Source organism: Dermacentor andersoni, chromosome 2 (genome assembly GCF_023375885.2).
Source record: "Dermacentor andersoni chromosome 2, qqDerAnde1_hic_scaffold, whole genome shotgun sequence".
Taxonomy (NCBI): domain Eukaryota; kingdom Metazoa; phylum Arthropoda; class Arachnida; order Ixodida; family Ixodidae; genus Dermacentor; species Dermacentor andersoni.
Window position 1 is genome coordinate 20,326,166 of NC_092815.1, and position 20,803 is coordinate 20,346,968.

Consider the following 20,803-nt stretch of genomic DNA (forward strand, 5'->3'; position numbering starts at 1 on the left):
TGCAAAAGCACACACCAGTATTAGTGCTGTGGCCACAATACCAGCACTCCAAACCAGCTGTAGCTGTTGCCTCGATGAGCAGTCCTTGCCTGCCCCAGCCAAGTGGCAGTGTTTTAGATGGGCTCGGATTTGCTGCTGGAGCTTCAATGACCCCACGAAAGTTGCATGTTGGTAACGAACTTGCACTCCGCACTCACCAGGCTCAAAATGACGAGCTGCCTCTCCCTAATTAATACTCAGTACAGTCCCACCACAACATTGTGGCACTCAGTGAAGGCGAGGGTTGGACCTTTGCTTTTTAGTGGGTTTCCAGCCGCTGAGGTGTTGTGGAAAATGAGGACGCTAATGACCTTGCAGCTGCAGCACATACAATGCCACTGAACTCCAATTATGCCATGCACGTGGATGTTGTGCTTGAGGCAATTTGTGCACACCCCATCATCCAGCATCCAGACACCCACATTGCCAGGGGTATCCTAAAAATGCCCAGCAGCAGCCACAGATGCGGTTTTTGCTCAGCTTAAATATAGGATATATGTGGACTGGCCCACCAGGAGCAGCTAGAACTTGCGATAATCAGTGATTGCCATTAATTATGATGAGCCTCAAACATGTCATGCTCTCCATCTGGCACATACTTAACTGGAATGACAGTGCATCTTCTGGCAGATTTTGGGAAAGGATATCTTGAAAGTGTGGCTTGTCATAGGGCTTGTGCTAAACAGACATGACCTCACTACTGCTTGGCTTCAATTTCCCATTTGCAGCATGTGCCCTAAACTGAAAAGTTGTGAACATACAGTCGAATCTTGATAATTCGAGCTTGAAGGGGCCCGAAAATTTGTTCGAATTAAAGGAAGCTAATTGAATGGAGGACTTACCTGCAGTGGTACATGTGCACTCAGCTAACACGAGTAGAAAGTTCCACAATATTTATTAACACGTATTTACAAATCACAGTCATTTATTAGGCGTACCGGTGCTCGTACTGTGATAGGAGGCGGCGGGCGCACGCGTGTATAATAAAAGGAAACGTATGTCCCGTGACAATTGCCCCTTCAAAATTTCGGTATGCTTCACCGCGTAAGAGTACTGTACCGGGGCGAAGTTGACTTTCGGGAACCGGCATTATGCAATGAGCCGTGCTCTCCGCTCTCCGAAGACAATGGCGAGGATTACAAAGGCGAAGTCGGCGCCATTGCTAACAGCGGCGAATTGTTTCCACGAAAAACATGGCACCGAGCAGCAAGAAGCTTGGCAGTGAACGTCGAAGCAGCTAGGCCTAGCGTTGCCTTGGTGTGGCTACAGCTGCCAGCGGATCTACGTGCGAGAGCGTCTACTCGAGGCGGCGCGAGAATCAACATGGCGGTGGTGGTGGCTTCGATTAATGCCCTTTCGGACCTGCGGTCATAACAAAAAGTCCGGAAAGTCGAACGGCAAAGATTTTTTGCATCCGAAATTTCAGACGTTTTCATACATTGACTCTATGGGGTACATGGCGGTGCAGCGACACTAACAGAAGTCACTAACCCGTCACGAACAGAAGTAATCGGTGATGCGCGCCTGCACACACCTGCGCACAAATTTCCGCCACGGATTTTTATTTTTCTTCACGCGCGGCGTTGAGAAGTCTCTTCTAAGCTTTTCCTCTATGGGGGGTGTGAGGAATGCTAGTCGGAGGCGCCGCCACGTGATTTTGGGCGCTGCTGAGAGCATTGTCCGAGTGCAGTATGTTCGAATAAACCGTCGCAAATGCTTGAGCGTTGGACTTAAAGGGCGTTTTCGCCCATTGGAAAACAGATAGCCTTGATGGGACAACAGCTTCAGTTCGAATAAACCGAAAGTTCGAATTAACGAGATTCGACTGTAATGGATTATATCGCTGAATATTGCAATTTTGTCACCCTGTAATTTTACCATGGCCACAGTACAGTTCAGGTGTCCACTGAAAAATGAGACACTTACGATGCTTGTAGCTTTTCCTTTTCTTTGGAGTGCCATTTGTAATTCAATCTTTTTGACCAGCTGCGTCTGCGTAATTTTCCATTTATTGTCACAGCATTCTTTTGCGGCGGCAGTGAAATTTCGTTATATTGAAATTGTATACAAACACACTTCATTACATCGTTGCACTGCCAAACCCAATATTGCCAAAACCAAAGCCTTCTCGGCACTCGTACACTGGTTCATGGCTCCTCCATTGCTGGCTCATTACGATCCATCTGCTGCCACTGAACTGCACACGGATGCCAGTGGCTATGGAATTGGGGCTGTACTTGTTCAATGGCAACATAACGCAGAGTGTGCATTACATATGGCAGCCACCTCCTGCCACCCGCCGAGAGGAATTTTTCAATTACCGAATTACCTGGTGTTAGTTCGGGTAGTCACCAAGTTCTGCCCCTATTTGTAATGCCACACATTTTCTGTGGTTACCAATCACCAAGCCTTCTGGTGGCTCTCCTCGCTTAAAGACCCCACTGGACAATTGGGTAGATGGGCGCTATGGCTCGAAGAATATTCCTTTGCTGTTTTATACAAGTCAGGCCGTCTGCACAAGGACGCCGACTGCCTCTCCCGTCATCCTGTCGACCGCCCTGAATATGAAGCACATGACACCGACTCTTGCATCCTGTTCATTTCTGATCTCCACATCTGCACTGAACAACGGCGTGATAACTGCTTACATGTTCTCATCGATCATTTCAATTCTGGACATTTGGAGCCCACACTGTGCATGTTCGTGCTCCGCGACGACATTCTCTACCATCGCAGCTTATGCCCTGAAGGACCAGAACTTTTACTCGTTGTACCAAGCCATCTGTGGACATCAGTTCTTGAGTGGTTGCATGACGCCCATACTGCAGGTCACCTTGGTGTTTCGCATACTTACGACCGTGCACGGTGCCACTTCTAGTGGCCAGGCCTGTACTGCTCTGTGCACCCCTATGTTGAAGCCTGTGCGCTCTGTCAGCACCGCAATATACCGGCTGTGCTTCCCAATGGACGCCTTCACCCCATCGATGTGCCCTCAGAACCATTCTTTCGCGTCGGTCTCGATCTGCTCGGCTCTTTTCCAACATTGAAATCTGGCAATAAGTGGGTCATTGTCGCAACTGATTACGTCACTCGGTATGTGACCAAGCGAGCTTTGTGCACAAGCTGTGCAACTGAGGTGGCAGATTTCCTTTTACATGATGCCATCCTCCATACGGCACAGCCCGGCAGCTCCTCACTGATTGCGGCCGCACCTTCTTGTCCAGTGTAGTTGAAGACCTACTTCGATCCTGTTCTGCCGAGCACAAGCTTTCGACCACCTACCACCCGCAGACAAATGGACTGACGGAACGGCTCAATCGCATGTTGATAGAAATGCTGTCTATGTACATTTCTGATGACCCCAGTGATTGGAACATCATGTTACCCTTCGTGACCTTTGCCTATAATTCATCCCGTCACGACACTGCTGGTTTTTCACCCTTCTACCTTCTGTTAGGCTGACATCCTTCTTTGCCCTTTGACACACTGCTTCCGTCCTCGACGAACACTCCCACTGAATATGCTCAAGACGTCTGTGCCTGGGCTCACACAGCACGCCAGATTGCTGGCTCCCAGCTCACCGAGTCTCAGGCTCCACAGAAGATCCGGTGTGACAGCTGAAGTCGGGACATTTGATTCCCTCCTGTCTCTGTTGACCTCCTATGGACACCATGTCGCCGCATCGGCTTGTCTAAAAAGCTGCTGCTGCGCTACACAGGGCCCTACACGATAGTGCGTCAGCTTGGTGATGTGAACTATGAGATTGCTCTGCTGGACTTGCGTGTCTCCACGGACGTCGTGCACGTGTCCTGGCTGAAGCCTTATTTTGCCATGAGTTCACTTTCCTTATAATTAGTGCCGAGACGGCACCTTTACAGGTGGGGGTTACGTTACGGTGCAACCAAGAGTGGCGCCGGTCAGAAGAAGACGATTTAATGTGTGTAGGTGGAATCGGTTTTGACAGCCATCTTGTTTATGCATTGTTGTCTCTCTCGTAAATATTGTAGATACATCGTTATACGCGACTTCTGCAACGTAACAATATTGAGGTCCTAAATAGAAGAAGTTCTACTGAAAAGAGGTTATGAAACGTCAAATACTTTGTTATATAAGAATTTCATTATATTGAAGTTTGTTATCATCATCATCATCAGCATGGTTACGCCCACTACAGGGCAAAGGCCTCTCCCATACTTCTCCAACTACCCCGGTCATGTACTAATTGTGGCCATGTCATCCCTGCAAACTTCTTAATCTCATCTGCCCACCTAACTTTCTGCCAGCCTCTGCTACGCTTCCCTTCCCTTGGAATCCAGTCTGTAACCCTTAATGACCATCGGTTATCTTCCCTCCTCACTACATGTCCTGCCCAGCCCATTTATTTTTCTTGATTTCAACTAAGCTGTCATTAACTCGTGTTTGTCCCCTCACCCAATCTGCTCTTTTCTTATCCCTTAACGTTACACCCATAATTCTTCTTTCCATAGCTCGTTGCGCCGTTTTCAATTTAAGTAGTACCCTTTTCGTAAGCCTCCAGGTTTCTGCCCCGTACGTGAGTACTGGTAAGACACAGCTGTTATACACTTTTCTCTTGAGGGATAATGGCAAACTGCTGTTCATGATCTGAGAATGCCTGCCAAACGCACCCTGGCCCATTCTTATTCTTCTGATTATTTCAGTCTCATGATCCGGATCTGTGGTCACTACCTGCCCTAAGTAGATGTATTCCCTTACCACTTCCAGTGGCTCGCTACCTATCGTAAACTGCTGTTCTCCTCCGAGACTGTTAAACATTACTTTAGTTTTCTGAAGACTAATTTTTAGACCCACCCTTCTGCTTTGCCTCTCCAGGTCAGTGAGCGTGCATTGCAATTGGTCCCCTGAGTTACTAAGCAAGGCAATATCATCAGCAAATCACAAGTTACTAAGGTATTCTCCATTAACTCTTATCCCCAATTCTTCCCAATCCACGTCTCTGAATACCTCCAGTAAACACGCTGTGAATAGCATTGGAGAGATTGTATCTCCCTGCCTGACGTCTTTCTTTATTGAGATTTTGTTGCTTTCTTTATAAAGGACTACGATGGCAGTGGAGCCGCTATAGATATCTTTCAGTACCTTTACATACGGCTTGCCTATACCCTGATTCCGTAATGCCTCCATGACTGCTGAGGTTTCGACTGAATCAAACGCTTTCCCGTAATCAATGAAAGCTATATATAAGGGTTGTTTATATTCCGCACATTTCTCTATCACCTGATTGATAGTGTGAATATGGTCTATTGTTGAGTAGCCTTTACGGAATCCTGCCTGGTCCTTTGGTTGACAGAAGCCTAAGGTGTTCCTGATTCTATTTGCGATTACCTTAGTAAATACTTTGTAGGCAATGGACAGTAAACTGATCGGTCTATAATTTTTCAAGTCTTTGGCGTCCCCTTTCTGATGGATTAGGATTATGTTAGCGTTCTTCCAAGATTCCGGTATGCTCGAGGTCATGAGGCATTGCGTATACAGGGTGGCCAGTTTTTCTAGAACAATCTGCTGTTACCTGATCCTCCCCAGCTGCCTTCCCCCTTTGCACGGCTCCCACGGCTTTCTTTACTTCTTCCGGCGTTACTTCTGGGATTTCAAATTCCTCTAGAATATTCTCTCTTCCATTATCGTCGTGGGTGCCACTGGTACTGTATAAATCTCTATAGAACTCCTCAGCCACTTGAACTATCTCATCCATATTAGTAATGATATTGCCGGCTTTGTCTCTTAACGCATACATCTGATTCTTGCCAATTCCTAGTTTCTTCTTCCCTGCTTTAAGGCTTCCTCCATTCCTTAGAGCACGCTCAATTCTATCCATATAATACTTCCTTATGTCAGCTGTCTTACGCTTGTTGATTAACTTTGAAAGTTCTGCCAGTTCTATTCTAGCTGTAGGGTTAAAGGCTTTCATACATTGGCGTTTCTTGATCAGATCTTTCGTCTCCTGCGATAGCTTACTGGTATCCTGTATAACGGAGTTACCACCGACTTCTATTGCACACTCCTTAATGATGCCCATAAGATTGTCGTTCATTGTTTCAACACTAAGGTCCTCTTCCTGAGTTAAAGCCGAATACCTGTTCTGTGGCTTGATCCGGAATTCCTCTATTTTCCCTCTTACTGCTAACTCATTGATCGGCTTCTTTTATACCAGTTTCTTCCGTTCCCTCCTCAAGTCTAGGCTAATTCGAGTTCTTACCATCCTATGGTCACTGCAGCGCACCTTGCCGAGCACGTCCACATCTTGTATGATGCCAGGGTTAGCGCAGAGTATAAAGTCTATTTCATTTCTAGTCTCGTCATTCAGGCTCCTCCACGTCCACTTTCGGCTATCTTGCTTGCGGAAGAAGGTATTCATTATCTGCATATTATTCTGTTCTGCAAAGTCTACTAATAACTCTCCCCTGCTATTCCTAGTGCCTATGCCATATTCCCCCACTGACTTGTCTCCAGCCTGCTTCTTGCCTACCTTAGCATAGAAGTCGCCCATCAGTTTAGTGTATTTTGTTTTGACTTTACCCATTGCCGATACCACGTCTTCATAGAAGCTTTCGACTTCCTGTTCATCATGACTAGATGTAGGGGTGTGGACTTGCACAACCTTCAATTTGTACCTCTTATTAAGTTTCACAACAAGACCTGCCACCCTCTCGTTAATGCTATAGAATTCCTGTATGTTACCAGCTATATTCTTTATTAATCAGGAATCCAACTCCTAGTTCTCGTCTCTCCGCTAAGCCCCAGTAGCATAGGACATGCCCGCTTTCGTTATATTGAGGTTTAACTATCACGAACTGAAAACATGTACAGAGCTGCGCTCAAATTTCACATTAGGAAGTATCGTAATTGTCCGTTACTTTTTTTTCCTTACAACATAACTGCTACTGGTGCCACCACCTAGATCAACAGATTATGCTTTTGAAATTGTGATTCAGCATCTTACAATAGTTAAGTGAAGGCTTGGTAAACCAGTAAAAATGCAGAGGCAAAATATGGTTGGAAACACGACTATCAAAACTGCACATCAGGTACTCACGATGTCATGGATTTTGGCAGCATCTGCTTGGCTCTACACTCAGTGACAGGCCAAGAATAAACTGGCTAGTTCCCCTCAAAAGGAACACATATGGATCTGTCACCGAGTCACCTCGGCTCATTGTCCTTCTCATTCCTCCTTGCAATCCATGGCCACATATTTGCCTTGCTCAGGTATTGCTGCTTTGTTTTGTTTACCCTGGCAGTGAAGTGGGGCACACCTGTCTTATCCTGGCCTGTCTTATCGAAAGCATTGTGCACCTGTTCACGCTCTTGAGGAGATTGTGAGGAAGTTTCCAAAATGAGAGGTCAAGATAATATCTTTCGGAATTGCTGTTCACAGTATGTGTATTCTTATGTGTTTGTGCTGCAATCTCTCTTCATTATCCCCCCCTACATCTGCCGATCGTGGTTATTTATGAGTGTTCGGTGTGTGACATTGGCATGTTCATTGTTGCTCAACCACTGGTAAGCCTGTTTATCATGCCTGTGTGATACTGAGATTACAATGTAAAGGGCTGTGAGTAGGCATACGTCACTTTTGTGCGAGTAGTCTCTCTTGTATTTCTGGTTTTTCACTGAGTATAGTGCATTGTTTAGTAACAAATATATTCATGACAGTGCAGTTGAAAGTTATTGAATCCCTAACTCAGAAATGCGAGTGCGCATTATGAGTATAAACGAAGGCCTACACAAAGATACCGCTTTGGGCATAAAAATCAGAAACCAATGCTTGTGCTTTATTTTTTCTAATAACATGCAGCCTATTTTTCTACCAAAGTTTTCAGATTGTAATGTACCAGTCTAAACTAATGTAGTGTCCTTAGTAAATGATGCATACTACACAGTGTCTGGGAAGTTTGCTCTTGTGGCATCGTATGCTGTATAACAAATTTGATTTGGCAAGTGGCTTATAGTGTGATGTTAAAAAAAAAGAAAAAGGAAAAAAAGAGACAGAGCAAAAGAGAGAGAGAAAAAGGTAGTAAAAAAAAAAAGCAAGCTGGTAACACTTGTGGAGAGTGAGGCTCACCATGACACCCAGTGTTGGGAGCTTGTTGGCAGCAACATGGTTTCGAAAGAGCCGTGACACGTCTTCAATTTTGGCATTGGGCAAGTTGGGAAGGATCATCTGCGACAGAACAGTGGCAGCAGGAAAGACAGAACAGAGAATGCAGCAGCAAGGATAGACAGTAGAGAAGGATCTGTAACTGCGAGGAGAGTACACAGGTTGAAGGAATCAGAGACAGCGTGACCAGAAAAGGAACAGATTCTGTGTTCATGTTCATAGATGATGGGTGTCAGGCTGTGATGACATGTTGGTGAGTGAACCTCAGGGAAAAAGAGTGAATGTACGTGTTATAGATTCCAGCACATTGCTTGCTTCAGAAGAACTTGTTGGCCTAGCTAGTACTTGCTGTGAGACATAATTGAAGCTAAAATGACTAACTCAAAGCACAGACACGAAAGAAAACAATCATGACAAACATGGGCAGCACTTCCAACTGATGTATTTCAGGTACAGACCCGATATGTTTGCTTGCGCAGAAGGCATCAATCGCACCTGATGGGACAACAAGCAGGTCAAAGATTCTAATCTCAGAATCATACAGCTGTATTGACATACCACTTATATATGCACTGTTTAACTCTTTTATGTAATAAGCTTCTTTTCTTGATTAATAGGTGTGATTCTTGGGTAGGAATTATTCTGAAGTGTTTATTTGAAATAAATTGGTTAGAAATGATGCTGCTGTTGTTGTGATTGCTTTCTTTCGTGTTTGTGGTTTGTGTGCATCCTTTTAACGGCAATTATGTCTAACTTTGCTTGCTATTTATTGTGTCCCAATTTTGTTGCTCTTTCAATGTTTTACTCACTTTAGCAAACTTGCCTTTGTAATTTATTATTACTTCAAGATTCGTCAAAGTTCGTTGCCATGGCAAGTACCGCAGACTCACGACAAGCCGGATTCACAGCTGGTTTTCTGAAGTAATATCACTCGCATGATGTGCTTTCTTACTGCATTGTGTAAACATTCATTTGTGTCATAGCTAGGGCACAGCTCTTCTTGTTTAAAGCTAACTGCGTAATAAAAAGCATGCAATAACTATAAAAATGTGATCTTAAAATAAAAAGGAAGATTATTATTTGATGCCAATACATGTACTACACATGGAAAAGCTATGAATACAAAAGTATGCTTCTAAATAATAAAATGCGAACTTGAAAACTTGTATGGAAGCTGAGCTAAGCAGCACTGAATTGGGCTCTATTAACATTATTATCCAACAAAGAAAGAAACATTTTCTGAGGTCACAGGCCTATGAACAGGCATCCCATCTTCTAGAATTTTTTATAAATCTAAAGCGATAAGCATATTCTTCTTCTTGTACTTGATATCTTGGTTACTCGGCAGAGCTTGTCTGCGCATAGTTGAATGAATTCACTAGTTGCTGGATCAGAAAATATGTTTTCTGCGCAGTGATTACAGCAGAGTGATTTCACACTAATTAGCAGCAATTAACCAAATAGCTCCATCCTATAGCATCATCTATTGTCTAGCCAGAAATATAACAGAACTTACCGAAAAGGCACGCAATTTCTAAAGTAAGTGCTCACCAGAAAACACTGGTAAGCATTCATGTACAAAAAGGCACAGGAAGCATTTGAGGATGCAGAATATTCATTAAATATACTAAAATAACAATACACACAAAGCAGTGGAAGCATCACATTTACCCAACAACATTTAACTAAGTTTCTGTTCACAAACGAATGCCGACTAGATAGAAAAAATGCCTGTGCCAACGCAATCACTTAAAAACTTCGGTGTCATCTCTCAGTGCCTGCAAATCAAGTACATATCTATTATTATGAGACTGAAAATATTTAGCCTAAAATTTGACATTTTGGGAGTAGCAATCGCCTCTTATTTGATGGGGGAGTTACTTTCCTGAGGTTTAAAATGTTCCCCCATCACTCATTACTCCAATAAACTCTTATGTGAGAGCCACAGCACAGTGCATGATGCATGAATGCTTGGTGATAATTCTTAATGCCAAAAAGCCTTAATAGGATCAATATAGCCAGTTTTAAATGATGCTACATCAAGTGGGAAAGTGCCATCTTGCTCTTTAAGATGTGTTTACCAGTCATTATAACGGTCCATAAGCAGCATCATCTATAGCCCCTCACTTAATAGCTTGCTGAGTCTCTTATTTACCACAATGCTGAAACATAACCATAGGTTCAATTAATACTTAAATTACCTGGTGTCATCACAAGCGAAGAAAGAAAGCAGCAAGGTAGCCTGCCTTTAGTGCTGTGGTACTGGGCTGTGGAGGCTACTGCACATGAAGGTCTTATGATGCCTTCTAGAAGGCTACATATGCAGCAGCCTGCTTATTTGATGCAACGGCTATAAAAAGGTTTTCATATTTACGAATGCATAGTTAATGTGGAAACCTTGCATGAAGGTACAGCCATATGTTGTCTGTTTAGCATCGTTATATTAGCAAATCATCACTTCACCTGAGAGGAAAAGATGTTACCTGCTCTGATATAAAAATAGTCTTTGTTTAACCCTTGTTTGTTTTTCCCATCATACTAATTTTTTGGTGTTGCACAAAGTTGCAGCATAATTGTCCCATTTGATGAACACAGCTGCATGCTTTACAAGGCTTTCAGCCTGCGGATTCGAATGATATACCTCAAGATGGCATAATAAGTGCTACTCTTAGCATATGCAATGCTACATGGTAGAACATCCTTTGTTTTGACTTGTAGTTCGCCAATAGAATGAACAACGCTGCTTGCCATAGCTAATGATCACTGAACCAAAGTGATACTGAAAAAGCGAAGAGCCTCTTACGTTCTTCTCTCCCATTGGCGGAAGCACCACTGTCTTCTCCATCGTGTGCATAACAATCTTCCAGAGTTCCTAAATGAAACAAAATTACATTATTAAGGACACTGGTGATTCTATATGACAGCTAAGTGTTAACTAGTGCTATCTAAAATGAAGTGTTACTATAACACTTGTACAAAGGTCTCACTATTTCTCTTAAAACCAAATTAGCTCAGCGGCAACACTCATTAACTCCTTCATTGTATTCAGTTGCTTTCCATATTGAAAATTTGTTAGTTTTCAGTCCAGGCCGTTAAGAGGTACAAGCACAGTAATTAAATTCTATTCATGTACATAATGCTTTCATTTCTGTCATTTTTTTTTTCACCAGCTGCCTTTCTGCTACAGTATCAGTTCTATAAGATTTAGGGGCACGGATTCTGTGAGAAAGCTGAGGCTTGAACATGCTAATGCAGGCTTCAACTCTGGCTTACAGTGTGTGCATATGCCCAGGATTCACAGACACTATGACTTTTTGCAGATTTTCTTTCCCCATTAAACTTATGCAGCCAACAATCGCACTGTCATGTCACTTGTTTTTTGTCATCGAAAACCTGCCAAGGGTCAGTTAATAATTTGTGTTTGAAGGGCACTGTCTTTCTACTGTATCATGTTGGAGGCACTGAAGGTAAAGAGTTCGTTGCCTGTATCAACGCCATTAAATCACGTGACCAGTCGAAGTCTCAATGAATCACATCATGTGTCATTAACGCTTTTCCACTAACTTTCAGCTGCAGGTGTCAGTACCTTGAGGTACTCTGCACTCACCTTGAGCAAACGTTTGAGCACGGTGCGCTCACAGACCTGAGCAAACATGGACAGCTTGCCATCGAGAATGTCCATGAGAGGATGCAGCACATGGTCTGCCTCGGCTGCTACCTCATTGCGCTGGGACGTTTGGTTCATGGAAACCTGGCCACTGCCTTTGACTCCTGCCAGAAGGGAGCTGAGCTCACCCATGCTTTGCTTGATGGTTGGCTCCAAGCTGCAACAGTAGGATGTGTTGTCAAGTCTCGAGCCTTAGCAATACTTCAAAGCAGCGCATGCAATTGTGCTCAGTAAGGAACCAGAATTTCTGTTTATGGAGTGCTTACACAACAATCACTGAAATTATAATATCAATACTATTCAATATGGTCTTCTGATGTGTAACTCAGTGTCCTTGCACTGAACCTTGACAAGTGTACAACTACTCTGGGAAAAGAATTTTTTGCACGAAATGCGCAAATTTTGTTCAGTGCAGCTTAAATTGAAACAAATTTGAGGACATCGGAGGCCATGGGATCAAGTATGAGCAGTAGTGGCCTTGAATTGTCATGGAAGAGACACATTCTAGCTGTTGATAACCTTTACATGTTCTGGAGAATAGTTTGCTGCAATTTTATTATAGTATTTATTTTGGATTAGCATTTTGAACACATTCATTCTCGAAAACACTAACTCTTACTTTTCAAAAATTTCTTATTTTTCTAGCCCTGACACCTTTATCAGGAGTTTTCACGATCATTAAATAACACAGCAGGAGTCCATCCCACTAAACAGAAAGGTTCTATAACTACTCATAGGATGGCTTCAGCATGAAAGAGGAAAATTCAGTATTCTTCATAAAATTTCAAGCACTTTCAACAATAAGAATGTCATTTCTTTTTTGCACACTGGTGCTTATGTGATTAGCAGGCTACTTTCAGTGCACAACAAATGGCCATACTAAAATTTTCATGATTTCTCTCTCATAATCATTTGTAGCTTTCTTGTGGATGCTTGATTGGCATTTTATGGTAGAGTGAGCATCTCAAATTTCTTGTGGAGGAACCACTTTTTTCTTAAAAGAAACTACCAAGGTTTTTCTAGAAACAGTTAATCATGGAAGTTGCTTACAAGTTCCTGCTATAACCATATATGATAAGCAAAGTCTGTATCTAATGTGAAATTGATGTAGAAATTTGTTGAAGGAATTAGAGTTGCTACATTTTTTTATTCAGCTAAGGAAGAGCTTCACACAAGGGCATTGTTTACATTTATCCTGCTTTTAATACTAGAAGATATGATGAACTTATTGACACTTGTGAAGCATTTTACTAACAATTTGTCCAAAAAGGGCCATTGCATTCACGCACACCTGCTTACAAGTGTGCTGCAATATCACCTAACTATTTGCAATGTAGACTTCATTTATCAATGTGATAGACTGTACATGCTTAATTATGTAAATGTTCTTTGCATATGCTAAATGAACCCTCCAAAAAATGGTTGCAGGCCATGAGTACTGCCAGAACTAAAGCAATGAATTAGAATAATTTATGGCTTCTTAACATCATCACCATCAGCCTATTTTATGTCCACTGCAGGACGAAAGCCTCTCCCTGTGATCTCCAATTACCCCTGTCCTGCATCAACTGATTCCAGCTAGCGCCTGCGAATATCTTAGTTTCATCACCCCACCTAGTCTTCTGCCGTCCACGACTACGCTCCCCTTCTCTTGGCACTCATTCTGTAACCCCGATGGTGCACCGGTTATCTAACCTATGTATTACATGACCTGCCAAGCTCCATTTCTTTCTCTTAATGTCAATTAGAATATCGGCTATCCCTGTTTGCTCTCTGATCCACACCGCTCACTTCCTGTCTTCTTAATGTTACACCTAACATTCTTCGTTTCATTGCTCTTTGCGTGGTACTTAACTTGCTTTCAAGCTTCTTTGTCAGTCTACAAGTTCGTGCCCCATATGTCAGCGCCGGTAGAATGCATTGATTCTACATCTTTCTTTTTATGGATAATGGTAAGTTTCCAGTCAGGATCTGACAATGTCTGCTGAATGCGCTCCAACCCATTTTTATTCTTCTGTAAATTTTCTTTTCATGATCAGGGTCCCCCCGTTAGTAATTGACCTAGGTAAACGCACAGACTCTAGAGGCTGACTAGCGATCCTGAACTCTTGTTCCCTTGCCCGGCTATTGATCATTATTTTTGTCTTCTGCATATTAATCTACAACCCCACTCCTACACTCTGTCTACTAAGGTCCTCAATCATTTGTTGTAACTCATCCCCAGTGTCACTCAACAAGACAATGCCATCTGCAAACTGAAGGTTGCTTAGATATTCGTTGTTGATCCTCCCTCCTAAGCCTTCCCATTTTAATAGCTTGAATACTTTTTCCAAGCATGCAGAGAACAGCACTGGAGAGATTGTGTCTCCTTGTCTGACCCCTTTCTTTATAGCTATCTTCCTACTTTCATTGTGGAGAATTAAGGTAGCTGTGGAATCTCTGTAGATACTTTCCAAGATATTTATGTAAGCACCCTGTACTTCTTTATTATGTAATGCCTCTATGACTACTGGTATCTCTACTGAATCAAATGCCTTTTCGTAATCTATGAAAGCCATATAGAGAGGATGATTATACTCTGCAGATTTCTCGATTACCTGATTGATGATGTGGATGTGATCCATTTTAGAGTATCCCTTCCTGAAACCTTCCTGAAACCTGCCTGCTCCCTTGGTTAACTAAAGTCCGATGTTGCCGTTATTCTATTGGAGATTATCTTGGTGAATACTTTACATAATACTGGAAATAAGCTTATGGGCCTATTATTTTTCCATTCTTTAACGTCTCCCTTATTGTGCATTAGTATAATGTTAGCACTCTTCCATTTCTCAGGGACCCTTGAAGTCAAATTAACAGACAGTTAGTATAAAGGGCCTAGCCTAGTGAGCTAGTTTTTCAAGCATTATGTCTCCTCCATCTTTGATTAAATCGACTGGTAGTCCATTCCCTGTTTCATGTCATGCAAGGCCCTTCTAACTTCATTGCTAGTTATAGAAGGAGCCTCTGTAACCTGTTCATTACTACTTCAAATGGAGGCATCGTGGCTGCTTTGGGTTCTGTGCAGCTCAGTATAAAATTCTTCTGCTGCTTTTACTATATCTTCGAGATTGCTGATGATATTACCCTGCATATCTTTCAGTGCCTATATCTTAATTTGTCCAATGCCAAGTTTCTTTCTCACTGATTTCAGGCTGCATCCATTTTTTTACTGCTTCCTCAGTCTTTCTCACATTATAATTTCGAATATTCCTTATTTTCTCCGAGTTGATTACTTTTGACAGTTCCGCGAATTCTATCTGATCTCTTGAGTTGGACACTTTCAATCTTTAATGTTTCTTTATTAGGTCCTTTGTTACTTCGGAGAGCTTACCTACTGGTTGCCTTGGTGCCTTACCTCCCACTTCAACTGCTGCTTCTGAAGCCAGCCTAGTTACGGTTTCATTCATTCCCTCTATGTCATCTCCATCTCTCTGTTCTAAGGCTGCATATTTGTTTGCAAGTGCCAACCTGAATTGGTTTGCTTCTACCCTTACTGCGTCTAGGTTGGCCTGTTTCTTCTTGACCAATTTTGCTCTTTCTCTCTTCAAATTGAGGTGAATCTAGCCCTCACTAACTTATGATCCCTTCTTAAGAGGAAGCTTTAGCTTGGGTGCTCCTATCTAAATACATGTAAAAGAAGAATTCGTTTTTCTTGGCAACCACTGCACCAAATTTGACGAGGTTTGTTGCATTTAAAAGAAAAACTTAAAATCTAGTGACAGTTGGTTTCCAATTCTTGAATTAGATGGTGAATATTTTACTAAAAGCATGCAAAAATCGCAAATTTTCAGAAAACAAAACTATCAAGGTTACAACTTTATAGCTCAGCAATGAAAAACGATATCCCAATTCTGTGAATTGCATCTTATAGTACATCTAAAGCAGACAAAATTGATATGTTACACATGAATCTAAAAAAAATTGAATAATATGGAAATACAGCTTTTGCAGAACTCTTGTACACAACGTAAGAAATTCACGTGATATAAATTGACACATCGAATTTGTCCGCTTTGAATGATCTAATCTATGCCGTTTACAGAACAGCAATATCGGTTGTTTATGCAGAGTTATTAATTTATAAATTCGTGTATCTATTTTTTTCAAGTATTCAAATTTTTAAAAATCTTTTTCATAATATTTAGGCCCCAAATCGAAATTCCGCTTCCACCAGTCACTAGAATTTGACTTTCTCTCTCAAATACAGCAAATTTTATTAAAATCGGTCCAGGGGTTATCTCAGACAAGCATTTTTGTGTTTTACAACTATTTGAATAGGCCACGTCGAAGTTGGGCCCGAGCTAAAGCTTCCTCTTAACATGCAGTTGTAACCTCTATGAACAGTTTTTGCATGTTACAAAGTACAACATACAAAGTGCTATCACAGTGTAGCAGCACTGTGATAGAGGGTTACACAAAAGCAAAATTGAAAATAAAATCTTGCAATGATGCAATGCACGCTTACCTTTTGGCAAAAACTATGCTAAGGTCATCCAAAACGCCATTTAGTGACTGCTGAAGCTCCTTGAGTATGTTACTAGCATCAGCTTCGAGCTGAAAAAACATAAAGAAAGCATTTTTTGTAAAAACTGAAAACATATTATAGTTTACAGTAAAACAAGACTAAAGCATACAACTATTTAATTCCAGATCTAAAGTTTATGGAGTGCAGAAGAAACAATGAAGATTTCCAGGATACCTTGTGATAGTTCTATCATGTTAATCTAAAGGAATATGAAAATTCAAATGTATGCCAGGGGTGAATTTGGTTCCATGACAGATCTTGACAGAAAGTTGTTGCGAGACAGAGGTATAAAATGCTTCTACATTAATAGACCCTTACCAACTACTTTATAGTGTCATTTACAGGGAACACTTTTGTGAACACACACACATTTGAAAGCCACAAGAATTCTTGCAACAAACAATGTTGTTGCCAAGCTCAGCATGTTGAGACTGGGTACAGCAGCACGTTTGTAATGGTGAAACGGCCATATGACCTTTTGTTGCAGGACTAAGTGCAACCAAGAATCTGATTTGGCACAGCAACAAGCACTTTGGACGTAGTGCCCAACATCTATATACCTGATATTGTCTATATATTAACTGAAGTAGTCAATAAATATAGTGAATCAGGCTTCATGTGCATCAATGAGGCATTCAGGCTAAAAGTTACTACTAAACTAGTTTCATCATCTTTATAGAATGGCTTTCCCTCTGCATAAATCATGGTATAAAGTTGCTTCTAATGTTTAGACTTACAACAGTCACTGCACGTTCAGTGCGTTTCATGCAAACAAGCAAAAAAATTTAGTAACCTTAGCATATGCCAAAGAGGGTGAAAGCGAAAGCTTGCACTCTCAAGAGACATTCATTAAATTACTTGATATTCTCATTCGAATGCGTTGTTGCTTATTACTTGTTTTCTCGCATCAAAGGTCATGGGTTTGAGTGCCTTAATTGATGCTACCTTAATTAACTTTGCCTTAATTAACACCAAATATAGTGGGTTCGAGTGCCCTAATTAACTCTATATTATTTAGTGTGCCTTAATTAACTATTTCTTTTTCTTTCGGCATGATGAGCAGCATCGGAGCCAGCTGTGGAAGAATACTACGGCAAACACGTGAGCAGTGGCACGAGCGCATGTCTGTACGAGGTGAACTCACATGATGTTCTGTACCACACGCTGCATTTTCCAGACATTTGGGGGGTGGTATGAGCCACTTAAGGCTTTTGCCTTAAAAGCTGAGGAACTAGGGCATGTAAACAAGACCCTGCCTTGGGACTTGGGCTACTAGACCTAATTGAGTGAAGACATCCACAGGTTTCTTCTAGTGCACAATATTTCTGCTGCATAACTGTGCCATGAAGCATATGAAAGCTGATTAAATTGCAACCACAAAATCTGCTCTTCTGATCATGCAGGGTCACGCGGAAGGTCCCTACTAATAATCAAACTATATGCCAGTGTTATGTTTGTCATTTAATTATATGTCAGTGGTGTCAAGATATATTTAAAGTGGCACTGCCAATAACTATGCGCCAGAAATTATCATAAGCTTGTTTTTTACAACATTTTTCTTGAGCAAGCTCTATGCCACATTTGTTTGAAGAATACTGAACAGCAGCACCAATGGTACAAAAAATAGACCACATAGTGGCTGTACATTGGGACATCTGCTGGAGAGAAACGCAACAAGAGCACAAGAACATGCGGCAAACCGATGGCATTGGCTATATACCTTTTCATCTAGCGTGGAGGAAAGGGCACATGGCAAGCCTTTCCTCCTTTCAGGCTTGTGTGAGCCAGTGCAGCGCTGCTTGAATTTGTTGCTTTTGGGGGCTACAGAATGATTTGGAGATGTTTCAACTCTTTCTCTGTGAAATTTATGTTATGTCAATTCATACACAGTCGTCCGGGAACCACCGTGTAACACCTATCAGTGTAGCAGTAACTACAATATGAGGAAATTTTCTGTTGAGTGTGCAAAGAAGCGATGTGCGTCATCAGCCGAAGTGTGTACACGTGTTGTGAACTATTCTGGCCATATCGGTTTTCAATTGACAAAGAGACTGGCATCTGCAGATTGCCAGCGTGAAGTGAAAAATCATCTCACTATCTGATCACTTGGTGTGAGAACTAAAACATATATGTGCATGCTTGTGTATGGTCAACCCACTGCAATGCCGAAACATCTCAGCACCAATTGTTATGAAATATTTGTGTTAGCCACTCGCATTATTCTCAAGCATTTCAAGTTTAGTAGAGTTGGAATGACTAGCCTCCTTCCTGCATGAGGCCAATGGCATTACTCAACGCAGTGATCACTGTTGTTGGTAAACCAGCATGGTACATATAAGCTTTGTGCTTTGGCATTGCCTTTTTGCCCTGTAAAACAGTCATATTATTCCAAGGAGATCACATAAAAAGAATCCGGTGGCTATTTGTGAGGACACAAATAGTAAGTAGTAATAGTAATAGTAATAGTAATAAATAATAGTAGTAGTAGTAAATAGTAACAGTAAATCTCCGTAAGACGAGTGAATGTGTTGTAGAGGACGAAACAAACAAGACCGGGAAAAAAAAAAAACATTGGTCCTCATTCTTTTCTCTTGCGAAAAAAGAAAAGGTGCTCAACTGTTATAAGACTTGGCATGGTCACGTTGCATGCTTGGACTATGCACCATATAGAACAAACAGACCTATAAGCCAACATCTAACACTGCTTTAGACGTTCGTGCAGTTCGAAGTTCACTCGACCACTTAACAATGTCATTCACACTGTACAGTTTGCTGTTATTACAAACCAAAACTATTTTATTCATAGGTGGAAACCTTCTCCAACAAATGACGTAGTCACGCAATGTATCTACAGTTAACAACTTGAATGGCTGCCAAAGTAAACAGCACAACTTATTTCATAGCAGAACAGTAGCCATGCTGTTGGGATCGTCATATGTTTTGAAACTACTCATTGCTGTTAAACCACAGCTTAGAAATACAATCAGAATGCTGCAGTAAGTCACATTATTTAAGATGAATTTTCAGGAATACAAAACTAATCTCAGAGGCTGATTGTAGGCTCAAACATATGCACACACATCGTGCTGGGTGCTCTGTCCACCTCAACACCGCAAAAACTCTGGCCATGCTTAATTAGATCGCTTCAGTACGACTCACAGAACCGTTTTCCACATAGACGACACCATGTCATACTAAACAGACAGCGCGAGGTGAGAACAACCCCCAGAAACTGCCGCCGAGCATATACATGGCATACGACATGGAGCACTCACTCAAGCCAGCATGCGGACTGCCCATAGATGGCTCCACTGTGTACGCAATATGGTGGTGCCCATGAAAAAAAACAGTTTATATCCGTGGCTATGGCTGCTCTATTGTCTTCTGGAATGATGGTGGTGGTGGTGGTGGTGTGCTTTATGTTTTGTTTTTAGTACCAAGGCAGCACTAATGGAAGGAGGCTTTCATTCTTATGCTTCATTTGGCACAGGCTCAGTGCAATTTTCTGTTAAAATGCTGTTATGGAGCTGGATGGTTCAAAGATGCATTCTTGGAGCCATTTGGTAGTATTGGCGCAGCTGTTCCACCATTAAAGTTCATTGTTTTATTCTCTCTGCAGCATTCCCTTGTCCAATGCAGTTGCCAATAAAGGCAATATGATAGATGTAAGCATACATGAACACGTCTGCCTGCACATGATGTCCTTTTTTTATCACATGCCACAGCTCTCTCTGCTTCCAACTGTGTCAAGTTTCCCCAATTGATCTCGTATATCCTTGCTTCCCACAAACACTTCTCAAGCTAGATGCATGCTGCCTTAAAGGAATCTAAAAACATAAGCTAATTACAAAGACATAACTTCCTGATCAAAGCTGAAAGTAGCCACACTAAATGTCGGCTAGTTGGACTGCTTCCTTCACAAAGAAAGCAGATTGCATTAGCGTCTGCAAGTTACGGACAGCAGAACTTGTATCAGCCCTGCAGAACTTTACAACTGTTTATTTGTCATGTTTATTTATTTATTGTTTCATACAAGAAGCAAACCACTATAGAAGTTAGACTTCACACTGAGATTTATTCAGTCCCTGTGATGCAGTGATTGAATATTCTGTGCAAGGAGTCTCAAGTGATGAAGTGGAATGCTCCTGATTGCAGAGAAAGAGTGGACTCTCTTTCTTTGTGGGTAGCCCACAATGCATAGCGTCACAATATCTGTCATTATTAATGTGTGCTATTCACACTGCACTTGTTCAACTCAATGTAATGAAACCTGTCTTGGTGCTTTCAATAAAACAAAAGATCAGAGAGCAGAACACACTACCCAGGGATGAAATAAAAGCTTTATAAGTGTCATAAGACACAGTCTAAACTGGCTTATGTCAAATAATAAACAGTC

General features: G+C 41.8%; 1 protein-coding gene across 6 annotated transcripts in view; it reads right to left on the minus strand.

Annotated features, from left to right (window-relative positions):
• The window catches only part of LOC126542789 (protein unc-13 homolog B-like), a 282,991-nt gene that overhangs the window by 13,801 nt on the left and 248,387 nt on the right, over positions 1-20,803 (minus strand). For 5 of the 6 annotated variants that reach the window (XM_055077445.2, XM_055077446.2, XM_055077444.2 and 2 more), the window contains 4 exons: positions 16,348-16,436; positions 11,784-12,000; positions 10,980-11,048; positions 8,141-8,239 (listed from right to left, as the gene is read on the minus strand). In XM_055077445.2, the coding sequence (XP_054933420.1) occupies positions 8,141-8,239; positions 10,980-11,048; positions 11,784-12,000; positions 16,348-16,436 (474 nt within the window). The remainder of the gene's footprint in view (positions 1-8,140; positions 8,240-10,979; positions 11,049-11,783; positions 12,001-16,347; positions 16,437-20,803) is intronic. The other variant, XM_055077447.2, reaches the window with a different exon arrangement.